At 41.7% G+C, this 24,705-nt stretch overlaps 1 protein-coding gene across 2 annotated transcripts in view; it reads right to left on the reverse strand.

Annotated features, from left to right (window-relative positions):
* The window catches only part of scfd1 (sec1 family domain containing 1), a 222,859-nt gene that overhangs the window by 23,355 nt on the left and 174,799 nt on the right, over positions 1-24,705 (reverse strand). For both annotated transcript variants that reach the window (XM_078562864.1, XM_078562863.1), the window contains exons 21-22: positions 9,067-9,119; positions 6,768-6,801 (exon numbers count right to left, since the gene is read on the reverse strand). In XM_078562864.1, the coding sequence (XP_078418990.1) occupies positions 6,768-6,801; positions 9,067-9,119 (87 nt within the window). The remainder of the gene's footprint in view (positions 1-6,767; positions 6,802-9,066; positions 9,120-24,705) is intronic.

Below are 24,705 nucleotides of genomic sequence, written 5' to 3' on the forward strand. Positions count from 1 at the left end.
TAAAAAACTAGAACTCTTACCTTTCCTTAACTTAATCTATTTTAAACTGGAGAAAAACACTTACCCACTGCTCACCAATCAGCTCTCACTTTTGTATGGTTAAATATTCAATGTTCAATTCAAATATTCAATGTTAAATATCCAATGTTCGCTCTAATTTTTTCCTGCCATGTATGGAATGAATTTGGTTATGTGCACCAATATATGGATGTGTGCCAACAGTGGAAACAGAAATAAACCTATCTACAATATATATTTAATTTTTTTTTTAGGAAGTTACCATAGGTATGGAAGACGGCGACAGAATACTATCCCCAGCTACTGACATGGTAACATGCTTGTTCACAAATGACCAGACCACTACCATACATGAGAGGGGCATTTGTTAGTTTTTATATTGTAGCTTGCATTTTGTCATTTGACAGAAGAAAAGTTAATTCGCAAGATAGGGTTCCCTTCCTAACAACAGTGTGGGTGTACCTAAGCTACATGGACTACAAAGATTCAAGAAGGCAGCTCATCACAACCTTCTCAAGGGCAATTAGGGATGGTATAAATATTTCAATCTCTGTATTTAGGCTCTTCACGTCCTGAGGGATTTGCTGCATCTTCCACCGCGGCCTAGTCAGGGATGTCCACATCCTGTGAAAGAATTAATTAAAAAGAAACTTTTGTTTCTATTCGATAGACTCAAAATAGGAAGAGCTAAGGGGGCTTGCGTTTTGAATTGATAGAAAATGTGGAAAAGACAACTTATGTTTTTTCAGCTTATTTACTAAAAGCTGCTGTGAATAGTGAGGAAATTTCTTCACATCAACAAACATAATCAGGCAGATGTAAAGTGTCTCTGAATTTGAAAAGAGGTTGGCTTTTGTGAATTGGAAGGTTGAGGTCAGAGAGTCACAGTGTCCCTGTACATTGAGTGAATATTGAAGGGAGAAATTACATCTCGGATCTGGAGAAGAGAGCATTGTGAAAAGAGAAAGAAATCCCAGGAGGGAGAATGATTGTTGAGGTAGTTTTTCGAGAGCTAGAGGTATTTATTCCATCTACAGTTTTGTTTGATTAAAAATTTATAAACGGCGCAGTAATAAACCGGTTCATGACTTTTAAAGTAAATTGGCTCTCCCAATGCATACAAGGTGAATTGGTAGTATTTGAAAGTATGCAGAGTTTAAAATGTTCCATGACATAAGCTCACAAGAACCTTTGCATTATTATTTGGAGATCTGGGCTAGGAATCCAAAACTTTCCACAAACTCCCTAGAAATATTCCCTTTTAATGTGTCAAACATCTTTGGGTTCAATCTTCCTTCAATGGTTCCTCTTTCGGCTTTTCCCACAAGTTCACCACAATACTGGTTGGTTGTTTTACAGCTAGATGCCCTTCCTGCCACTAACTCTCCCCATTTATCCAGGCTGGGGACCGGCACCGATACATGCTGACTTGCCTGCACCAGTGGCTGGATTCTTTCATAGCCAACAAGTCCTGGAGTGAGATTGATCACGGGGCTTTCCAGTTTAGAGGCAGGAGAGCTACTCACTGAGCCACACCAGCTTCCCTGAATATCAATCTTCCTTTAATAATTCTACAAAATCACCTGAAGTAGAATGACTAGATCAGTATTAACTGGCCCAGAAATCCTCTTAATAACTTACTAATTCTTCATGTACGAACTTTTTCAATTAATTCTAGCCACTTACTGTCTCCAGCTCGCTGCCTCTCCTGCTCGCCATCCCCTTCCAGCTCATTGCCTCTCCTGCGCACTGCCACCCATCCTCTCCTGAACTCTCACTGTGAATGAGGGCTTGGGAGAGGGGCAATGAGAGGGAGGAAGTGAGCAAGGGAGCAAAAGGGGCTGTGAGATTGGGGGTGAAGGGGGAAGCAGCGAGCCGGGGAGTCGGGGGGAAGGGGGAAGCAGCAACTGGACAGGTTGAAAGGTGAGCGGGAAGGTTGGGGAATGGAAGCGGTGAGCAGAAGGTCAGGGGAGGGATGCGGCAAGTTTGAGGGTCGGAAAGGGGAGAAGGGGAAGTGGCAAGTGGGAGGGTCGGGTGAGGGAAACGGCGAGTGGGAGGGAAGGCAAGTGAAGCAGCGAGCAGGAGGGACAGTGAGTCAGCCAGGATTATTTGGAATTTAAAATATAGATAGGGGAATACATTCTGTTGATTGAAAACAATGCAGGACCCGGTACATATCAAGAAAACAACATGAAGCAGCTCAGAGGCAGAGAATTGAGGGCAGCTGGCAGCACTAGTGCACATGGGAGAAATGGACCAGTTCAATCACAAAAACCAGGAGGCTCTCATCGAAATGTTTTCCAGCAGGTAAGTAACAGGAGTGCATTTGCTTATTCTTTCATATAATATAGATTTTAGTAAATCTACAGATTAGAATTCAGAACAGAGCATCGATGGAGATGATTAGTCCTCTGTGCATATTCTGGCACTGTCTAACATCAGTTAGCAGAAATGGCTAAGTGCTGTTTTCATTGTTGCATAGGGTAACAGGGCCTCGGTAAAAAAGGCAATGATAGAAACCAGAGATTGAGTATGGTCCCACTAACGGTCTAGAGTGGGAGCTGAAGACCTCAGGGGGTTGTCTGCTCGCTGTTTAGTTTCAGAGAATCAGCTGGTGTGTATTAGTCAGGCTGAATGATAGCTTCAGACTGCAGGAATTGGCACGTGAATTTTGGCTGTTAATTCTACCTGATTAATCATGTCCGTTAATTTCCTGTAGTGGGCAAGTGAACCAGTTCTATGCTCATGGGTGAGTGTGGTAGTAAACCTCATTCAATGATCAGGGTGTACGTGGCTGTAATAATGCATGGCACATGATCGGCATTATCATGGCCATGCAAACTGCAGCTTAGAGGGAACAGTGGTGCTGGGATGAAGTGTTGAGAGCAGGCAATGGGATGAAATGATGAGGGCAGGTATTGGGATGAAGCGATGAGGGCAGGGACTGGATGAAGCAGTGAGAACGGGAGCTGGGATAATGCAGAGGATGTGGGAGCTGGGATAAAGTGATGGGAACGGGAGCTGGGATAAGTTGGTAAGAGCGGGAGCTGAGATAAACAGGTGGGAACTGGAGCTGGGATAAAACGGTGGGAGTGGGAGCTAGGATAAAGTGGTGAGAGAGCAGGATCTGGGATAAAGTGGTGAGAGAGCAGGATCTGGGATAAATCGGTGAGAGCAGGATCTGGGATAAAGCGGTGAGAGCAGGATCTGGGATAAAGTGGTGAGAGAGCAGGATCTGGGATAAAGTGGTGAGAGAGCAGGATCTGGGATAAAGTGGTGAGAGAGCAGGATCTGGGATAAAGCGGTGAGAGCAGGATCTGGGATAAAGTGGTGAGAGAGTAGGATTTGGGATAAAGTGGTGAGAGAGCAGGATCTGGGATAAAGTGGTGAGAGAGCAGGATCTGGGATAAAGTGGTGAGAGAGCAGGATCTGGGATAAAGTGGTGAGAGAGCAGGATCTGGGATAAAGCGGTGAGAGAGCAGGATCTGGGATAAAGCGGTGAGAGCAGGATCTGGGATAAAGTGGTGAGAGAGCAGGATCTGGGATTAAGCGGTGAGAGAGCAGGATCTGGGATTAAGCGGTGAGAGAGCAGGATCTGGGATTAAGCGGTGAGAGCAGGATCTGGGATAAAGCGGTGAGAGCAGGATCTGGGATAAAGCGGTGAGAGCAGGATCTGGGATAAAGTGGTGAGAGAGCAGGATCTGGGATAAAGCGGTGGGAGCAGGATCTGGGATAAAGCAGAAACTGTGGGCATGGCATTGGAAGAGTTTAGAAATTATGTAACTGCATTTAAAATAAAGAGAGGATAAATATTAAATCAACTAATCAAACTCAAAGAGGAAAAACCCATGGTCCGGACTGGCTGCACTCGTGCATTCTAAAAGAACCTAGGGAAGAGATAGCAGGGGCTATCGATCGCGGTCAGCAGTCTGTCTCACGGCCATTCCCGGGCCTGCCCGCCGCAGGGAAAATTCTGCCCCATGTTATGATGGTTCAAATGAGATTCTGAACTCATTATATTGGAAATCACTTGTAGGAATGTATGCCTACTGCTTCCTGAAATAGCACAATTGAAATTCAATGTACTGTACTACTGCAGTAGCCTAAAGTTTGTCTACTATTGTATAAGAATTACATTTTAATATCATCTAAAATTATTTTAAAAACTTCATTCGAGTCAGATGGGTGAAGACTCAAGGCTGCGTGGCCCACAACTGGCCTTACCTTCAGTTGCCAGGCTTGTCTTAAACAATGTTAAGCTTTCCAGTGACTCAGTCCCCTCAGCCATTTTTCATGGGTTGTCTTATCCCTAGAATCAGGATTATCAGAGCAGTTCACAATGCCATCCGTCTTCACTGTTTCTCCACTGCCAAATAGTCCCAATGCAACAAGTGTGTCTCTCACCTATAGCTTATCCATCCACCTGTCATCTTCAGAGTTGCACAAAGATCCATTCTTGGCGTGGTCCTCTTCATCTATCTATCATTCCTTGGTACAGTCACAGAAACCATATGCATGGTTAGAACCCCTTTCTACTCCTGCATCATTTCCTTGTACTGCTTCTGTGCTGTCAGACTGTCTGTCTGACATTAAGCCATGATAAATTCCAACCAAATATCAGGAATAATAAAGATATTGTTTTCAGCCCCTGCAGGAATCTCTCAATGTCTTGACACTGGCCCTATTTTTGTCACAACTGAACCAGGCTGACAATATCACAGCACTCTGCTTGACTTAGAGCTGAGCTTCAAATTTGATACTCCAATAATCCTTAACACTACTTACTTACACCTGGCAACATTGAGAGCGTCAGCTTCAATCTCATTGTTTGCCATAAAAACACCCTGTACCTGGAATCCATTTCTCCAAGCTTCTCTTGTTGGCCTTCCAACTGCCATTAACTACAATTCTGGAAGACCCTTCTAGTTCCCTCCACCTTCAAAAGTATCTATAACTCTTCCATTAACCTCTAATAATCTGACTTTGGCTGATCCAAAGAGTGAATGAATTTTAAATTTAGTGCTGGATATTGAAAACTGAGCTCCTAATAGCTCACATGGCTCACACATTCTCTCACTGTCCTAATATTACCTCGAATCTTGGTCGAGGATATGTTCTCTCATTGTGCTTTGAAATGCAATAGATTTCTTCATGTGCAGATTTGCGTTATCTTACAACCCATCATTTTCATAAGAGTCCAAACTATCTTAGGAATGAATTAGATACTTCAAGCACGTATAGGTTAAGGAAAATAACAACTATAAATTTGGCTATGGTTGGATAAATATTGGAATTCAAAACTGGGGCCTTAAAACAAAAAGAAAATTGTTTAAGCACTGAATCTTGCAACATTCATCAAGATTGTTGATATATGTACAGAAAGTATTTGAAGCTGCAGTCATTGTGGCAATAGCTATTGTGTAACTGCTATCCTGAAATTAAGTTTTAAGCTTCGATCCATATAACAAATGATAAAACCTAATTTTCTCCCATAGGTAATAAACGGAATGGGAAAGTGAATTAGCTGAGCAGTACAATTATTTTCTCTAATCTGCTTTTTTGCACCTTACTCACAATGCAATCTGCAAAGAACAGAAAACTTGCTTCAGGAAAACACAGGAAGAAAATTGGTAGCATTGGGAAAAGTGCAGTGGATGGATTTAAAAACTTCCACCAAATTTGGCCTTGAATTTCTTGGAAATTTTTGGTCTAACTGCGGCATAAGAATTGCCATTCTTGCCATTGTGCCGGCACCCCACCCACCTCTCTGCTGCCAAGGTACAACAGCTTTGCACTGAAACAATACAACTTGCAAATTTCCTCGATCATTTGCATCACTTTAGGGCTACACCTGATAAAATTCACTGTTGTTTATCCACAAAGCTTCAAACCCTACACAAAAGGCCAATCAGTTTGCTGGATTTTCATGCTGTTTCCTGGATTGATGCAGGGTACACTGATATAGATTTATACCTAAAAATTTAGGAGAATCTTACCTAAAATTCTTATCGAGGCTTACATTAAACCACAGTGCTTTTAGTCTCACTGCACACAGAATTTTTCAGATACTCCCGACCCTGTGCATTCAGAAGGACTAAACAACTGGCATGACCTTCCGAATGTTGTACTTAATGTTGCAGGAGGAAAAGGAACATCAGAGGTTGAGGCTAATGAGCTCCACAGCAAGATTCAGCATAAGGTTCTGTCAGAAATACTGGTGCAGAAACTGGTGTAAATTTCAGCGTAATTTCTGCTCAACTATGATCCAGGAAATTTGGGGCCATAGCTAGAGAGGTGACTTCAAAAATAAAATTAAGTGCAACTATTTAATTATAAATCTTCTACAGTTTTGTAATATGTTTGCAGACTGAAGGTACTATGCACTGATGCAATTTCCATCAACTGTTAAGTATCAGAATAAAATGCTAATAAACTTTGAAACATACAGTCAGAATGAAATGTTGGTACATAAATTGACAGCAGGAGAAATTGGCAGCAAATTCCAACTATGTTTCCTTGCAGCTACAAAACAAGTGGTCACTTCTCTTCATGAAATTCCTCATTTGAGATGACGTTTTATTTGCAGATTCAAAATTTAATATTTTCAATGTGGTTGTGGTTGCTTAAAAGTTGCAGTTATCCTGTCAGTTCTCCAAAGTCCCTAATGCCTATGTCAGAACTCATTAAGGCAGTTTTCAAAGTCAGTCCAGTACCTCCAAATTACATGAGAAACTGAGAAACCTACTTACCTCTTGGAATGGATGCTTGTTTCTTGGAACAGAGCTGCAAACAAAGTTATTGACAGAATGTTAGTACAAACTAGTCATTGGAAAATGCTTAGACTGAAAATATATTTTACAGGAAAAATATTGTAAAATTGAAATTTCCTTTATATTTTCACCAGCTTTCAGTTATTCCCATATACATGTAGAACTTTGGGCTATGTAACCAGCATGAATGCAGATTTGTGCTCAAACATAAAAGAGTTAGGAAGCAGCACGCTCATTCGGACTTGGACGAAAGTTTTTACTATTTTGTTATTAATACATGAAGCATCAAAAAAATTAAACCCTATTAATTAATACCATTAAAAAAGTTATTTAAGATTTCATGCACATTTTCACAATTTCATGTCCTTTGATTAATAGCATGCATTTGATGGATATTGATTTTTGGTTGCCTAATGATCAGAGGTGCCCATCAATGGATCATATTTCTGGATTTTGAAAAGTTTAGACAATCCTTATATTATCTAAAAATAATTTAACATTCATTGTGTTTATAAAGTTAGTTTGGTAAATGATACTAGAGTACATAGAAAGCCAAAATGTTGTACTCTAAATCCATTTATTCACATATATATTGTGTAACAATTGCTTATAATCCCATTCAGACTTGGGGTGACAAATGATGATTAGACATTTTATATTGAAACTGATTAGCCACTTGTCAACCAAGCAATTGTACAATAACTTTAATGTTTTTTATCTATAACATATTAGCAGGATCATAATGCTATCACTAACTCTGGCCTTTCGCATGCATCAAATGTAGAACCATAGAAAAGTTACAGTGCACACAGCACGACAGGTGCAGGTCCAGTACCTTTTAAATGAGCTGACGTTTCAGCCTCAACCACCAATTTAGGCAGTGAATTCCAAGCACCCACAACCCTCTGGGTGTAAAAGCTTTTCCTCACGTCCCCTCTAATCCTTCTAACAATCACAATATTACTGAGAACTGCTCAAAAAAGTTGTACTTTATTAAATACCACTCCTCACAATTCTATCACAATTTAAACTCAAGCTCATACATCAAAATCAAAAAGATATCTATGCCATGCAAAACTTAATTTTTTAAAATATAAAGTATGCCAACTAATTTATCTCATGGCATACTGCTGCAAATTTGAGGTTACTTTTTCGTGAGATGTGTTCAAGAATTATGTTAAACCAGTTTTGTTTTTTTTAAATGTGATTTATAGCAATAGGTAAACCTAGACCTTTGAGAACTTCAGGCTTCTATCCCTATCTTTATGAAACTGCATATTTTTCCAAAGGATATTTTGCCAATTCATCATTGTTACCAGACAATCAGTAAAGTTTTGCTTCCCCTAATCTGAAGTTTTGCTCCTCTGTTCTGAAGGTGGTAATTCATGCTAGGGTATGATCCTACAGGTGTTGGTAGATCTTTGGCACCTTTTTGAAATGGTCATTCTTCAAATGGAAGTTAAGATAATGAACATCTGCAGGCATGTCACAGCTGTATCCCATCACCTTGACAATGTATGTCCACAAAGGCACAAATTTTTGATTAACTTCATGAGATAGTGGTAAGGAATAGGAACCATGACTGATTTCCCTATTGTTACCATACAAATCCAAGAACATTGATGCGAACGGTAGTTCCCTCACAGTTGTCTCATTCAAAATCAGCCAGACCAGGGAATAAGCTTGTAATTTGTGTCAATGGTATGGCTCAGTGCTACTCGTTATGGTTCATTTATCCATTGATTCATGGGAAATCCAGTACAGAAGGGGTTTTAATGTACACTAAGAAACAAGCTAATCTTTAATAATGTAGTGCACTAGAAAGATGAAGATTTGCTGCAGTAGCCTGGTGACACCATGTCAGCAGGTGAAATGAACAGTGGATGGCACCAAAATTCTAAAATGATTTATTGTTAATCTCTATCTGTTAGGGAAAGTACTTCCTCACAAAAAGTGTGTTTAAGAAGTCAAGGAAAAATGCCAAAGGGTATTCAAATTTATAATTCTTGTAACAGGCTTTTAAAATTAGTGCTCTTAACTGGAATGCTCCTTTGAAATTATACTCTGCTACATGGAAAAAATAAATATTGCAAAGATATATTTCATTGCAAATTAATTGCAATTTCTTTTACACAACCAGTTTTACATTTTTTTAAAACCTTCCACTGCACAAATTCTGTTAACTTACAACATCCATCCCATTTTATAAAATTTTGAATATTTGCTCTTTAGATATCACATACATTTGCTGTTATGTAGTAAATCATATTGAACTTACCTCTCACTGCCACGAAGCATTTTTGGATCAAAATATCTGTAGTCATCAGTTTCCTATAGAAATAACATTTTGGATTTTAGTCCAGAGCTAGAATTACTGAATGAAAGGAATTTGATGGGTGGTGGGGGAAAGGGGGAGGGTTGGGGGGCATTGGCAGGGAAACAATTTTGCAGAATTGCTGCATTATGTTGTAGTGCAATTAATAATCATTAATAATTTTCACCTTGGTCCCTACCAAAATTGGACTGGCAATTTGAGTAACTGATTGCTCACCAGCTCTGACCTACTTTGTTACAAAGTCACGGAAGTGCAGGTGCAGTTAACTGTTAAGATTTAAATTTTTGAGCTTCAGCTTCAACTTTGCACAAACCTAAACTTTTCCAATCGTTAAAGAGCAGATTTTCTTAAATTTAAAAATGCATTGATTCATGACATCAACATGTAAAATGAGAATTGATCGTGTCACTAGGCTTGAAACAAACTGTGCAGTAAGTTGGTGTTCGGATGTTTAATTCATTCCACAGATGATAGGACCAGCAACCCATCACTAAAATATTCATTACACATCTCAAAAAGACTTCCTTAGTTATATTAGGTGCCAGGAATTGAAGTATTCATCCAAAGCCTGTTGCAATCAGTTGGCTAAATTAAAAGATGCTTCACCTAACTGATCGCTAAACATATAGTAATTAAAATGAAATGTACCAAAATAATCATCATAATCAGTGGCATTAGTTTAAACAAAAGTTAAGCTTATTTTGCTCCCTATTTGAATTCCCCAGAACAGAGCATGATTACAATTTGCCCAGAACTCTGTTAATGCAGATGCAAGGTAGTAGCCTGGGAAGACTTTCCAATTGTTCCCATCCTCCAGTAAGCTGCTTTTTCTGGGTGTACAGCAAATGTTTGCAACTCATCATGTGGCAGGCTGCAGAAGTAATTCCATTCTAACTCCCTTATTCAATGTGTTGACAGGCTAGTAAATGACACAACAACCAAAGTGATCGAATATGATTTATTGGGTGGAATTTTCCGAGCCCGCTGGTAGTGGGCGCAATAGTTGACGTGTGTGGAAAATATGGTGTGACCTGATTCATAACAGTGTGAAGGCAGATTGTGATTGTGCACTCAGCACGCCGACAACTGGCCGCGTTTCCTGCCATCGGTCGGCAGGGAGCTAACTGTAATACATCAGCATATAATTAAAAGGCCATCCCGCCAGGCTCTTGGAACCGCGCTGTATTGTCCGTCCACGTCTGTGGGAAAGCACGCCGACATGTTTCACAACAGCACACAGGCGACGTGCACTTGGCAGCCTTCACTTTGGGGGGAACTGAGGTGAGTGAGCAGCAGCGTTCTCCACAGCTCACCTGTGTTTACAGGACTCAGGGGCACTGGCGGTAACTGATGTCTGGCCCCGGACATGACTGCTGGGGTTGGGGAGGGGGGGTCCAAGGGCTGCCCTGGCGCTGCATTCCGTGCACAGGCAATCGAGATGGAGGTCAGGGTAAGCAAGGGAAGCATTAGGGACACCTGTATAAACTGACCATGCCTCTGCAACTGAGACACATCAGGCAGGCGCGGTCACAGTGATATGACTGGGGTCAGGCTCCTAGCCTGCCCGCCCATGCAAGCAAAGTGGAGGCACCAAAGGGCCGCCAAGCACTCCATACCTTACCACCCACTCCCACCCCCCCAACACAGACTTCATGTCCGCCACCACTTTATTGGACTGCGGAGCAGTTGGACTGCACACGTTGTACAATCTCCTCGCCAATGCTGGCCATGTAGCAGTCACTGCTGGAGGTGCTCACTGCCCCTTGCAATCTCAGCATCCCGGTTTGGACCAGTGTCCCCCATGTCGCAAGTTGACAGGGCAGCCATGCAGCGCACTCGTCTCTGACCAACTGAGGGGTGACCAGCACTCTCCGGGAAGCATTAAGGGGCGGGCACACAGGGCCAGGAAAGGTGCTAAGTACAGCCATGATAACCACGCCTCTCTCTCTTTCATGCAGGAAGACCACATCAGGATCATGGATCCTGGTGACCTAGCTGTATGCCTGATGGCTTACAGTGACCGCAGAAGACGGAGGAGAGGGTGACTGAGGCTCCTGGCTGCTCAAAGGCAGGAGCAGCAACCTCATGAAGAAGGGGCAGCAGGGGGTCCCGCATACGCTACCCAGGAGTGACAACGAGCCTTGGCTGATCGGCGATTAGCAACACCAAGGGTCTATGGACGTCGCCTACCATTCCTTCAGAAGACTGAGAACCAGTGTCATCGACGACTGCGCATATCTAAGGACCTGGTGGCTCACATCTGCCACTTACTGCAGGGCCTAGCGCAAAGGGGACATGGAGGGCATCCACTGACAGTGGCTGTGAAACTTACCGCGGCGCTCAATTTCTCTGCCAGTGGCTCCTTTCAAGGCTCCACAGGTGACCTCTGTGGGATTTCACAATCCGCCACCCATAAATACATCCATGAGGTCACGGATGCCATTTTCTCCACGGCACACAACTTTATGCATTTCACCCGGGACTGGGGCAGGCAGGATGCAAGGGCCATTGGATTCACCCTGATCTCGAGATTCCCACAGGTGCAGGGTGTGATTGACTGCACTCATGGGGGGGGCTCAGGTCTCTGTCGCTACACTCGGTGGACGTCATCAAACGCAAAGGCTTCCGCTCACCAAGCGTATGTGACCACCAGAGGCGGGCTCAGGACAATATGGTGTGAAAATCCACCATTTTTGTCGGCAGGTAGGACTCCCTTTTACCCACCCACTACCCCCTGCACTTAGTGTAAATCTGGGAAAATTCTGCCCACTGGTAACTCTCTTTCTATTTATGCCTAATTCACATTATTTTCAACATCAGTAACAAAGCAGGACAAAGTAAAGATCATTGTTACGAATGTGCACTTCGTAAGATGCTTGTGTTTTGGGATTGTTTCTTTAATTTAAGAAAAAATGGAGGGATGAAGGGGCTCATGTGTCCTGATCTGAATTCTATCCAACAAGCTCGGGCTGCTTGGTTATTAAAATTTAAGGGGAAGCCCAGGTTGCCTTACTGGGAAGAAGGTGTGAGATATTCAGGCCTGCAAGCAATGACCAAGTCAGCTGTGCTGATGGTGAACATACTGTTAGTTCCCAAGTCACAGGGAGGTGTTAAGAATGTCAGGTTTTGTAAATGATTATACTTTAAACTGTCTGTTTAATTTCAAGATAGAAGGAAGCTGGGGGTCTTGAGGATGCGATTCACGTTACCATAGAAATGGGCTTTGAAGGGGAAGAGTACATAGCAAGCCATTGTAGGATTGCATTACAGAGGTTTTCTTAAGATGTCCCTGTACCTCATGGGCAGATGAGTCAGCAAGAATCTAAGAGAGAGAAAACGAGAAATAGAGGCAGCCGGTCTCTATCGTTAACCACACAGAGTGTGGATAGGAGCTCATGCTCAGATTGAAGAGACCAAATTTATGAGGGTTTAAATGAGGCTGGAAGACTTGCTTAGATTTAGCTAGAGGAAGGAATCTCCAGGGTAACCCTCAGCTTGAGAGTCACTTTGGGGAATATAAGTTATCTGGCTGGCAAAGGGAAAAGGAAGCAAGCCATTGGAAGTGGAGAATGACTTTGGACTGGTTCCTGGAGATTGAAGTGTCCACTCAAGGGACAGATTGAAGTATAACCGTGGAGGAGCATTTTCTGTCATTTTAAAGGCTAGATGGGAGATCTGGAACGTATCTTTACATTTAGGGTAAATGAAGGGAGTGTCATGTGACCTGCTTTGAAATTTGCCTGACAATAAGCTTGGGTGGTTTGACTGTTAGGCATCAAAGGAAGGCTTAGATTGTTTTGCTGGGAAAAAGGTGCAAGGTGTTTATACTTGGAGACAATGGCAATGTCTCTGAGTTCACAATGGGTAGACTCTGAGTCCCCAAAGTCCCAGAAAGATATTGCAGACATCAGGTTGTAAACAGCTGTGCTGTAAACTGTCCATTTACTTCCAAGATGAAAGAGAATTGTGGTCAAGAATACCAAACAACATTTCTAGCTGGATGCAAAGGTTAATGGGTTTCATGTTGTCATCGGGAAGAGAACAGAGGAAGCCATTTTTGGGATTAGGTAGGCTTCTCTACAAAATGAATATCACAGACAGATAGTAGTTCTACATGGTCAGCAGGGAGAAGAGGCTATTTTGGCTTTGTGAGCTACCACAAACAAATGTGGGAGACCGATGGTCTCTGGTCGAAGAGCCACATCCTGCAGCCATCTAAGAATTCCAGGAGATTCATTCGGCATGGCCAGAGGTGAGAACAATCATAAGAACAGGCTTTATTGCTGGTGGTGGATTTAAGGATCTTGCTGAAAACTGAGGAAAGGGTCTGGAGATGGTCAATCGAAGTTACTACAAGGCGATTCGGGGATACAGAAATCCATTGGAAGCTTGGAACAACTGTGGACACTTTGCTATAAGAACTCTTTTTCTGTGGAGAGCACAATGTGTGATTAAAGAGGGCAACATTACTCTCTGTAGTTTAAAGTTGCCTATAAAATAAAAATTGTGAATTAGTGCTTTTAGTCATTGGTTTTGGTGTTATGGACAGGAGGGGCTTAATTTAGAACAGTATGTTCCCCACCCCTTCGGTTTGGAGTGACTCAATCCTCTACTAATAACCCCACAGCAAACTCAAGATAATGCAAAATAAGAGGGCTGGTTTATTTTACACACGCACAAAATGCGGAAAGGGGTTTCGCAATATCTGCCCCATTTTGGATTTATACAATAAAAAAGGGACAAGGGAAAGAAAGAGGTTCAGGGCAAAGACCACAATAAAAATAAGAATTATGGTTTCACGTGAGTCCAGAGTCCCAAATCAAAGTCCAATGAGGAATTCTCTCACAGAGTTTGGCTGGCTGAAAACTCGTGATGTAAGATTCACTTTTCCAGTGGTGTTGATGTCCCAAGATAAAGTTGGTATGCAGGGATTGAATCAGTTCTGTAGGCGATAGTACAAAATCTTGCCAGTAGAATCAGGTTAGATGGGGGTCAGTTGTCCAACCTGGCCAGAGCTTGCTGTGTGTGGCCTGCCAGTCAGATGTTAAATAACAGACTGAAGATGGAATCCGAAAGCTGTATAATTAAAGCAATTCAAACAGCTCAAGTCTCAGTCATGTGACAGGGTGGTTTTGAGTCGAGCTGTTCAGCTAACATGGTTCCCCTGGTTAAAACCCACTGTAGAACCATTAACACAACATTGGCGATGAGGAGTCACAAATAGCTCTGCCTTTGTCCATAGCTGGGTGGTGCAAACTATCCTTTGTGTTGGCTTGGCTGGAATGTTTATATAAGCAATATTACATTCCATGGGTTTGATGTGTTAGCCTTTGTCCACTTTTAGACTGCTCAGAAACTTCCAGAGCTACCATCTTGTGGTTAGTGGCAACCATTTTCAGTCCAGCCATATGTCCATTTTTAAAATAAAAATAGTAATTTTATAAAGTAGCAGGGTGACGTAGATATATATTCCTTCATGTCTTCTGATCATGACAATAGTAAAAGTTTTCAAAACGTGGAATCTTGGCATGTCATTCTTCTGGAAGTTGAAATCTCTTTTTCAAAAGCTATAGGTCTCTATGAAGGTTGGAACAAAATTGCAGGCTCCTCTGGGATTTCGAGTTCACAGATTGAGATGGGTATGCTGTGATTTGCTCAAGTTTAAATGAACAAGATTTCACAGTGGTTTTCAATATAAAAAGAAAGAGAAAGAGAAGGAAGAGAAATATGAAAACTTTAATTAGAATTTCAAAGCATTAATAAAAAAGGGGAAGCCTTGAACTGCAAAGAAGAAAGGTAAGCCAGGAAATTAAACTAATAAGGCAAAGCTTCAATTACCTGAACAAGGAATATCAGGCAGATTTGTTGGTGGGTCAGATTTAACTCTGGGTTTTGGCTTGGCCAGCAATAATTGCCTAGTGCTTAAATTCAAAGGAGCCGAAATGTATTTTGTCTCCTTTGAGAAGATTGCTCTGAAGTTACAATGGCCACAAGAAATTTGGACAATCTTATTATAAAGTGTTTTGAAAGGAAAAGCATAGGAGGTTTATTGAACCCTTTCGGAAAAACAGTCTGCAGATTATGACAGTTCAGACTGCTTTGCTTAATGTGTATGAACTAACTTTTAGAAGCTTATAGGCAAAAATTTAGAAATACGAAGAAGAGACAGAATCAGACTTTTGTGCAATTTGCTAGAGAAAATGTGATGGCATTTTATCAATGGCAAAAGTCGATGAAGCGTGAACAGAATTTTGAAAACCTTAAACAGATGCTGTTAATGGAGGAATTTAAAAATAGTATTGTTTTAGGAATCAAGTCCCACCTAGAAGACTATAAAGTTTCTAATATAAGGGAGGCGGCTGTTTTAGCTGATAGCTACAACTTATCCCACAAAAACATAAGTGGTAGCAAATCTTTGCAAACCCACACAGAAGCTGGAAAGATAAATAAGTTGATTGTGAACAGAATGCCAGTTATAATGAGGGGAATAGTAGAAATGAAAAGACAGATGTTTATCAGAGTAGTGAAAGAGACAGGGAGATAAAAATGATTCAAGAAAACCAACATATTACTTTTGGCAGAGAGACAGAGCATGTGAAAGCCAATTGCTGGAAGCTGAAAGCTAAGCTGATGGCGTTGGTAGCAGTGTCTACTCCAGAGAATGCTGTGCCAGTGAGTGAAGTTTGTAACAAATTGATACCAACTAATGTACTAATGTATTTACAGTGAGCGTAAGTCGGTGCATAAAAGATTATGGGAGTTTTATATCTGAGGTTGAAGTAACTATTCTAGTCTGATAAAGGAGCCAAAAAGATTGTTATCCTTCAGGATATGGGGTTGTCGCAAAGCTTGGTGTTAGCAAAAGAAGTGAATTTCTCTCCAGAGAGGGTATTAATGGAAATTGTTCCATTGTGTGGATTGAATTTAAACTGTGCTTTAGTTGATGGGTCTGTTATTGTTGGGGTGGTATCAGAATTACCTATTAATAGTGTCAATTTCATTCTAGGGAATGACCATGCTGAAGACAGAGTGTTGTCATCTGCAGGGATGGTAGGCAAGTTCATTGAAACTGATGTTATACCAAAAAAATCAGGGACTATTTGTAATCCTGCTGCAGAAAGTTTCAACTAAAGATGTGTCCAAAGAATCAAAAGCACAGACTTTGGAGAATAAAAAAATCGTTGAAACCTCCTTCGAGCATACAAAGGGTTCAAGTCAAATGTAAACAAACTGAAATAAAAGCAAAATACTGCGGATGCTGTCTTCAGTTCTGAAGAAGAGTCATATTGGACTCGGAACATTAACTCTGTTTTACTCTCCACAGATGTTGCCAGACCTGCTGAGTTTTTCCAGCATTTTCTGTTTTTATTTCAGGTTTCCAGCATCCACAGTATTTTGCTTTTATATTTGTTTGTAGCTAACACTGATGCAGCAGAACAACAGGGCCAGATTGAAGTTTTCGAGTAGAAAATGAATCTTAAAATGAAGAAGCTGTGGCTCTTGCTCGGAAAGAATTTGACAAAACTTGTACGAAGTGGGAGGCAAAAATCATAAAATGTAGAAAACTGTGATAGCAGTTAAAAAAGAAAAGTGAAGGAGAAGCAGGAGAATGATGCCTAGCTGAAATAGCTTTTGTGGAATGAGACATTAAAAAACCTCCAGCCATGAAAGAAAATGGAGATTAAACATTAAAACCTGGGCCAAGTGGTTCACAGGTTGATTCCAAAGGAATACAAAAGGGAATACTGAATACAGGGGACAAAAAGCATTATGATAGAGAATTTCTTCTGATTCTACAATTTACATCTGCTGGTATTCAAAAATCAGGTGTCAGCAATATTGTTCCTTACAAAGTTTCCCAGACTGAATCAATTGTGCCATATTTTAACAAGAGGACATGGAAACAACATGAAATGCTTTAAAAGTGGCCATAAAAAGGACTTTAAATCTTGGATTTAAATCTTTAGAAATTTTGGATAGTGTTTATGCAAACTCATCACTATGGCGCTAACTTTTTATTCTTTGAGTTGTGGGAGGAAGTATGCTACAATTGAGGGGTTTATGAGATTCTGATGTTTGGGGGCCGTATCTTAAAATTTAGGGTAAATAAAGGGGATCATGTGGCCTGTTCTAAAGTCTGCCTGACAGTAAGCTTGGGTGGTTTGATTGTTGTACATCAAAGAAAGGCTTACATTGTTTTATTGGGTCTTTACTCTTGGAGAAAATGGCAGCAGTCTCTGAGTTCACAATGAGTAGACTCAGAGGGCAGAATTTTGCTGTTGATGAGCAGGGGGCGGGGCCCGCTCGCCGATGCATAAAATGATGCGGGATGACATTGGGAGGAACACCCGACGTCACCCTGCCCCGTTTAAATATTCAGGAAGGTGGGCGGACAGCGAAATCAGCTGTCCGCCCGCCGACCTGTCAATGGCCAAGTGAGGCCATTAACAGGATAATTAACCCAATTAAAGGCCCTGCCCGTCCAACCTTAAGGACAAGAGCCCCAGTGGGCAATAGAAAAAACATGAAACCTCATCCACTGGCGGGATGAGGTTTTATGTCCGTTTTGAAAATCCTTAATAAACTTTATGTCATATTTATTAACATGTCTCATCTCGTGTGACATTGTCACATGAGGGGGACATGTTAATAATTATTTTATTTTTCTATTTTTGAGGTTTTTTAAACTGTCACCAATCTCCCTGAGACAGCACTTAGTCTCAGGGAGCAGTGTGCTCTTTCGCGCGCATGCGCGAAACAGCGCACTTTGACAGTTGGGGAATTCCCCGCCCCCCCGCACAGGAAATGCATAGCGCTTCCCGTCGGGCAGCCCACCCACTCAAAATGGCGGCGGCGCCTGTTTCGGTGGCAAGGTTCGGCTGCCCGTCCGCCCATCGAGAACTAAATTCTGCCCAGAGTCTCCTAAAGTCCCAGAAAGATATCATAGGTATCGGGTGGTAAACAACTGTGCTGTAAATTGTCCATTTACTTCTAAGATGAAAAAGAGTTGGGGTCAAGAATAGCTAATCAGCATTTCTTCCTGGATGCAAGGTTAATGGGTTTCACGTTATCATAGGGATGAGGGCAGTGAAAGGATTTTTTGAGGTCAGGTTATGGGCTTCCCTACATATCAATGAGCATAACTGACAGACAGCAATTCTGTCGCAGCTGAGAGAAGAGACTGTTTTGACTTTGTGAGCTACCACAGCTGGATGCAGGAGTGATATAAGAACGTAAGAAATAATAGAAGTAGGCCATTTGGCTCCTCGAACCTGCTCCACTATTCAATAAGAACATGGCTGATCTGATTGTGTTTCAAGTTCCACATTCTCATCTACCCCCGATAACCTTTGATTCCCTTGCCTAACAAGAGTCTATCATCCTCTGCCTTAAAAATATTCAATGACTCCCCCGCACCCCTTCCACCGCCTTCTGAGGCAGAGAGCTCCAAAGTCATACAACCCTCTGGAGAGGAAAAAATTCTGTCCTAAAAGGATGACCCCTAATTTGAAAACAGTGCCCCCTAGTTCTGGACTCACCCACAAGAGGAAACACCCTTTCCTCATCTACTCCAGAGTTTATATACTTCAAGCAGGTCACCCTTGACTCTTCTAAACTCCAGTGGAAAACAAGCTCAGCCTGTCCAACCTACCCTCATAAGACAACCCCCTCAGTCCAGCTACAAATCTAGTAAACCTTTTTTGAACTGCTTCCAATGCATTTACATCGTTCCTTACATAAGGAGACCAAAACTGGACACAGTATTCGAGGTGAAGGGGACAGTCTTCAGTTGAGGAGGTGCATCCTGCAGCTAGTTAAGGATTCTGAGAGAACCATTCTGTCATGGCCAGGGCAAGAATCATCACTGGAACAGGCTTGACTGTTGGATGTAGATTTAAGGAACCCTCCATAAGTTTTTGAAGAAAGCGCCTCAAAGTCACTACTCCGCGAAATGGGGATATGGGATCCCATTGGGAGCTGGAAGCAACTGTTTGCTATAAGGACTGTAATTCCATTGAGAGTGCAATGTGTGATAAATATAAAAAGGGAAATGTTCCTCTCTGCAAGTTGCCTACAATAAGAAAATAGTGTTTTGCTAGGAACAAGAGTATACCATTCGCCCCCTTGAGCCTGCTCTGCCATTTAATAAGATCATGGCTGGTCTGATAGTAACCTTAAATCGGCATCCCACCTACCCCCGTTAACCTATCACCCTTTGTTTACCAAGAAACTATCCACCTCTGCCTTAAAAATATTCTAACACTGTTCCTGAAAAGGCGGTGGAAGCGGAGTTCCAAAGACTCACGACCATCAGAGAAAAAATTTCACCTCATCTCTGCTTTAAATGGGTGACCCCTAGTTCTAGATTCTCCCACAAGAGGAAACATCCTCTCCATATCCACCCTGTCAAGGCCCCTCAGGATCTTTTTTGTTTCAGTCAAATTGCCTCTTACTCTTCTGAACTCCAGCGGATACAAGCCTAGTCTGTCCTACCTTTCCTCATAAGACAACCCACCCATTCTAGGTATTAGTCTGGTAAACTTTCTCTGAACTGCTTCCAATGCATTTACATCCTTCCATAAGTAAGGTGACCAATTGTACATAGTACTCCAGATGTGGTCTCACTACAGCTCTGCATAACTGAAGCATAATCTCCCTACTTTTGTATTTAATTCCCCTTGCAATAAATGATAACATTCTATTAGCCTTCCTAATTACTTGCTGTACCTGCATAATAGCCTTTTGCGATTCATGCACGAGTGTACCCAGATCCCTCTGTATCTCAGAGCTCTGCAATCTCCCATCATTTAGATAATATGCTTCTCTTTTATTATTCCTACTCTTTTATTTTCCTACATTATACTCCATTTGCCAGACCTTTGCCCACTCACTTAACCTATCTATATCTTTCTGTAGCCTCCTTATGTCCTCTTCACAACTTACTTTCTTACCTAGTTTTCTGCCATCAGCAAATTTGGCGACCATTCCATCCATCCCTTCATCCAAGTCATTAATATAAATTGTAAATAGTTGAGGTCCCAGCACTGATCCCTGTGACACGCCACTTGTTACACCTTGCCAACCTGAAAAAGGCCCATTTATGCCTCTCGCTGCTTCCTATTAGCCAGCCAATCTTCTATCCATGCCAAAATGTTACCCCCATACAATGAGTTTTTATTTTCCACAATAACCTTTGATGTGGCACTTTATCAAATGCCTTCTGGAAATCTGAGTACTGTAGATCCACTGGTTCCCCTTTATTCACAGCATATGTTACTTCCTCAAATAACTCCAATAAGCTGGTTAAACATGGTTTCCCTTTCACAAAACCATGTTGACTCTGCCGGATTACCTTGAACTTATCCAAGTGCCCTGCTATAGCATCTTTAATAATAGCTTCTAACATTTTCCCTATGACAGATGTTAAGCTAACTGGCCTGTCTCTCTTTCTGTCCACTTTCTGTCTCTCCCCCTTTTTGAATAAAGGAGTTACATTTTCTATCTTCCAATCTAATGGGACCTTCCCTGAATCTAGGGAGTTTCAGAAAGTTAAAACCAATGCATGAACTATCTCACTAGCCACTTCTTTTAAGACCCTAGGATGAAGTCCATCAGGACCCAGGCACTTGTCAGCCCGCAGCTCCAACAATTTACTCAGTATCGCTTCTCTGCTGATTGTAATTTTCCTGAATTCCTCCCTACCTTTTGTTTCCTGATTTATAGTGGCTTCTGGGATGTTTCTTGTATCCTCTATAGTGAAGACTGATGCAAAATACCTGTTCAATTCATCTGCCACTTCCTTGTTTTCCATTATCAATTCTCCAGGCTCACTTTCTATAGGGCCAATGCTCACTTTGTTAACTCATTTAAAAAATATTGATAGAAACCCTTACTATCCGTTTTTATATTTCTGGCTAGCTTTCTCTCATAATCTAATTTTTCCCTCCTCATTAATCTTTTAGTCACCCTTTGCTGTTCCTCATATTCTGTCCAATCTTCTGGCCTTCCACCTATACTAGCACAATTATATACTTTTTCTTTAAGTTTGATATTATTGTTAACCTTTCTAGTTAACCGCGGATGGTGTGTCCATCCCTTGAACTTTTTCTTATTTGCTGGAATGTATTTATTCTGTGTATTCTGAAATACCCCCTTAAAAGTTTGCCACTGCATTTCTATTGAACTATCCCTTAACCTAATTTGCCAATTCACCTCAGCCATTTCTGCTTTCATGCCCTTATAATTGCCCCTGTTTAAGTTTAAAAATATAGTCTTGGATCCACTCCTCTCTCCCTCAACTGAATGTAAAATTCAATTATATTATGGTCGCTGTTACCTAGGGGCACCTTCGCTATGAGGTCAATAATTAATCCCATCTTGTTGCACAATACCAGGCCTGGTATAGCGTGCTCTTTGGTTGGCTCCAGAACATGCTATTCTAAGAAACTATCCCGGAAACATTCTATGAATTTCTCATCTAGGCTACCTTTGCCCATCTAACTTTTCTCGTCTATATGCAGATTAAAATTGCCCATGATTATCGCCATGCCTTTCTGACAAGCTCTCATTATTTCTTCCTTTATGCTCCATCCTATGTGGTTACTATTAGGAGGCCTGTATATGACTCCCAAGAGTGACTTCCTGCCTTTATAATTTCTCATCTCTACCCAAACCGTTTCCACATCCTGATTTCCTGAACTTAGGTCATCCCTCTCTATTGTGCTAATACCATCATCAACTAACAGAGCTACCCTTCCACCTTTTCCTCACTTCTTGTCCTTCCTAAATATCCTATACGCTTTAATATTCAGGTCCCAGTCCATGTCCTCCTGTAGCCTTCAGTGGTGGGCAAACCCCTAGAAGCAATAATTCAGGACAAAATTAATACTCATATGGACAAATGCGGGTCAATTAAGGAAAACTTACAGCACAGAAGGAGGCCATTCAGCCCATCTTGTCCATGCCAGCCCGAGGACACCCAGGTACCATTTCTAATCCCACCTTCTTGCACCCGGCCCATAGCCCTGCAGCTTACAGCACTTTAGGTGCAGATCCAGGTACTTTTTAAAAGAGTTTAAAGTTTCTGCCTCTACCACCAACTTGGCAGCGAATTCCAGACACCCACTAGCCCCTGCGTAGAAAAGTTCTTCCTCATGTCCCCCCTACACCTTCTGCCACTTATCTTGAATCTATGTTCCCTGGTTCTAGAATTCTCCACCAAGGGAAACAATTTTATCCTGTCCAATCCATCTATTCCCCTCGTAATTTTGTACACCTCAATCAAGTTACCTCTCAGCCTTCTTTGTTCTAAGGAAAATAACCCCAACCTATCCAACTTCAGATATGAAGATAAATTAGAGAAGTTAGGACTGTTTTCCTTGTAGGAAAGAAGGCTAAGAGGAGATTTGAAAGGTATTCAAAATCATGAGGGGTCTGGACGGGATAGATAGGGAGAAACTTTTCCCACTCATGACAGGATTGAGAATGAAGGGGCACAGATTTAAGTAATTGGCAAAAGAGGCAAAAGTGACATGAGAAAAACTTTTTCATGCAGCGAATGGTTAAGGTCTGGAATGCAATGTCTGAGAGCGTAGTGAATGCAGGTTCAATCATAGCATTCAAAAGGGACTGTTACCTGAAAAGGAGGAATGTGCAGGGTTACAGGGAGAAGGCGGGAGAATGGCACTAAGTGAATTGCTCATTCGGAGAGCCGGTGCAAACATGCTGGGCTGAATGGCCTCCTCCTGAGCTGTAACAATTCTGTGATTCTGCTTAGTCAATAGTGCTTCTAGTCACTGATTACAGTAAAAGCTTTTTTAAAAATGAAATCTGGTTGTGTCATTCTTTCAGCTATTAACTGGAAGTTCAAATCTCTTTTTTTAAAGTTATGGGTCTCTACAGGGATCGTAATACATCATGTGCACTCTGCCTATAGACAGGTCCTTGGCTCAATGTCTGCTGAAGTTTCATCCTGAGCCATTTCCTTGGCAGCTTTTTCATTGGTGATTTGCCATTGTCTTCCACTCTCAGGGACAGGGTGAGGAGGCAGTCCTAATTCTAACCCAACCAGAATGGGAACCAAACCAGTGCTGTTGGCGCTATTCTGAACCACACACTAGCCATCCAGCCAACTGAATCCCCCATTATTCAATATAATTAATGTAAACAACTTGAGGCCTTTTCCCCCTCGTACACATCACAAACTTTCCCCCTTGTACATTTATATCATTGATTTTGTTTGGCTTTTTGGGACAGATAGCCTTTGCCTTTTTCTTGCCATACTTATTTCTTCAAGTCAAAACAGGACAAAATGAGATTATTGATACAGGGAAGACAGTGCTTAGTGGTAATGTCACTGGTCTAGTAATCCAGAGGTCCAGGCTAATGCTCTGAGATGTATATGGCAGATATTGTTTATTGCAGGAGTGTCATAACACAAAGAACTTATGCACTTCTGACGATTATCAATTTGAGTTTGCAGAAAAAAGACGTCGTCAAAACTTTTCATCTTGCACTCATCAGGACAATTTACACGAATACCAAATGTAAAGGGAACAACAATTTATACTTCATGAGATGAAAGTGCTGATTGGTTGGCAAGTGGACTCTAGCGCATTCTCCATGGCAATGCCTCTATCAATCAGTTAACTGATGACTGACAGTTAACTGCTAAGATCTCTTTAAATTCAAACCAGGCAGGTTGACTCTGATTGGTCAATGAATTGCCCTGGGGAATGAGCCCCAAGAGAGTAAGGAAATTCTTACATGCATATTGACACGCACATTGCGGGATTCAGAATGACTTGCCCAATTTTCATATGCAACATGAATGTCTGGCACCGTTGCAAAGCCTCAAGGCCAACCCAGACACACATATCTGTAAACCCAACAAAGGGACTAAAATAGCCATCCTTAACAAGCATGACTATATCAACAAAATGCACACTATTCTTAATGATGCGTCCAAATGCTTATCCATTGGACCTGCCACTCAGCATGGCTGGACAGCCTTGCTCGAAAGCAAGCTAAAAAAAAACGCTTGTTGGACGTTAAGAGCAACGAGTTGCCGGGTGATATATATGATAAGATTCGTCCTCACGGCTCACAGCCCTCTTATCTATGACAGGTTCTGTTCAACATGAATTGGCCAAATAGTTGGGCGAGTTGCTACAACCAGTTGAGCAAGTTTTCCACATAAATGGTGAAAGATTCCTTCACATTTGTCAAGACCATATAGGACTTTCATATCAATAGCAATGCCGTGTCCATGTGCTCGCTTGACATTGCTAGCCTATTCATCAATGTACTGCTCAAGGAAGCCATAGACATTTCCACAGGAGCACTATATCATGGCGATCTAGACCCGTCTCCATTGTGTGAATCAGTATTCATTGAATTTATGAACTCAGCAACTCGTGCAGTTGAGTTTGGTTTTAGTAACACCCAAATGTATGCCCAAATAGATCGTATTGCCATGGGATCCCCTCAAGCCCAGTTCTAACAAATATTTTTGTTGGGTTCCATGAGAAAAGTGTCTTTGATGGAATGACACCCAACCTACTACCCCTTCCAATACATCTG

The sequence above is a fragment of the Cetorhinus maximus genome, chromosome 18 (genome assembly GCF_964194155.1).
Source record: "Cetorhinus maximus chromosome 18, sCetMax3.hap1.1, whole genome shotgun sequence".
Taxonomy (NCBI): Eukaryota; Metazoa; Chordata; class Chondrichthyes; order Lamniformes; family Cetorhinidae; genus Cetorhinus; species Cetorhinus maximus.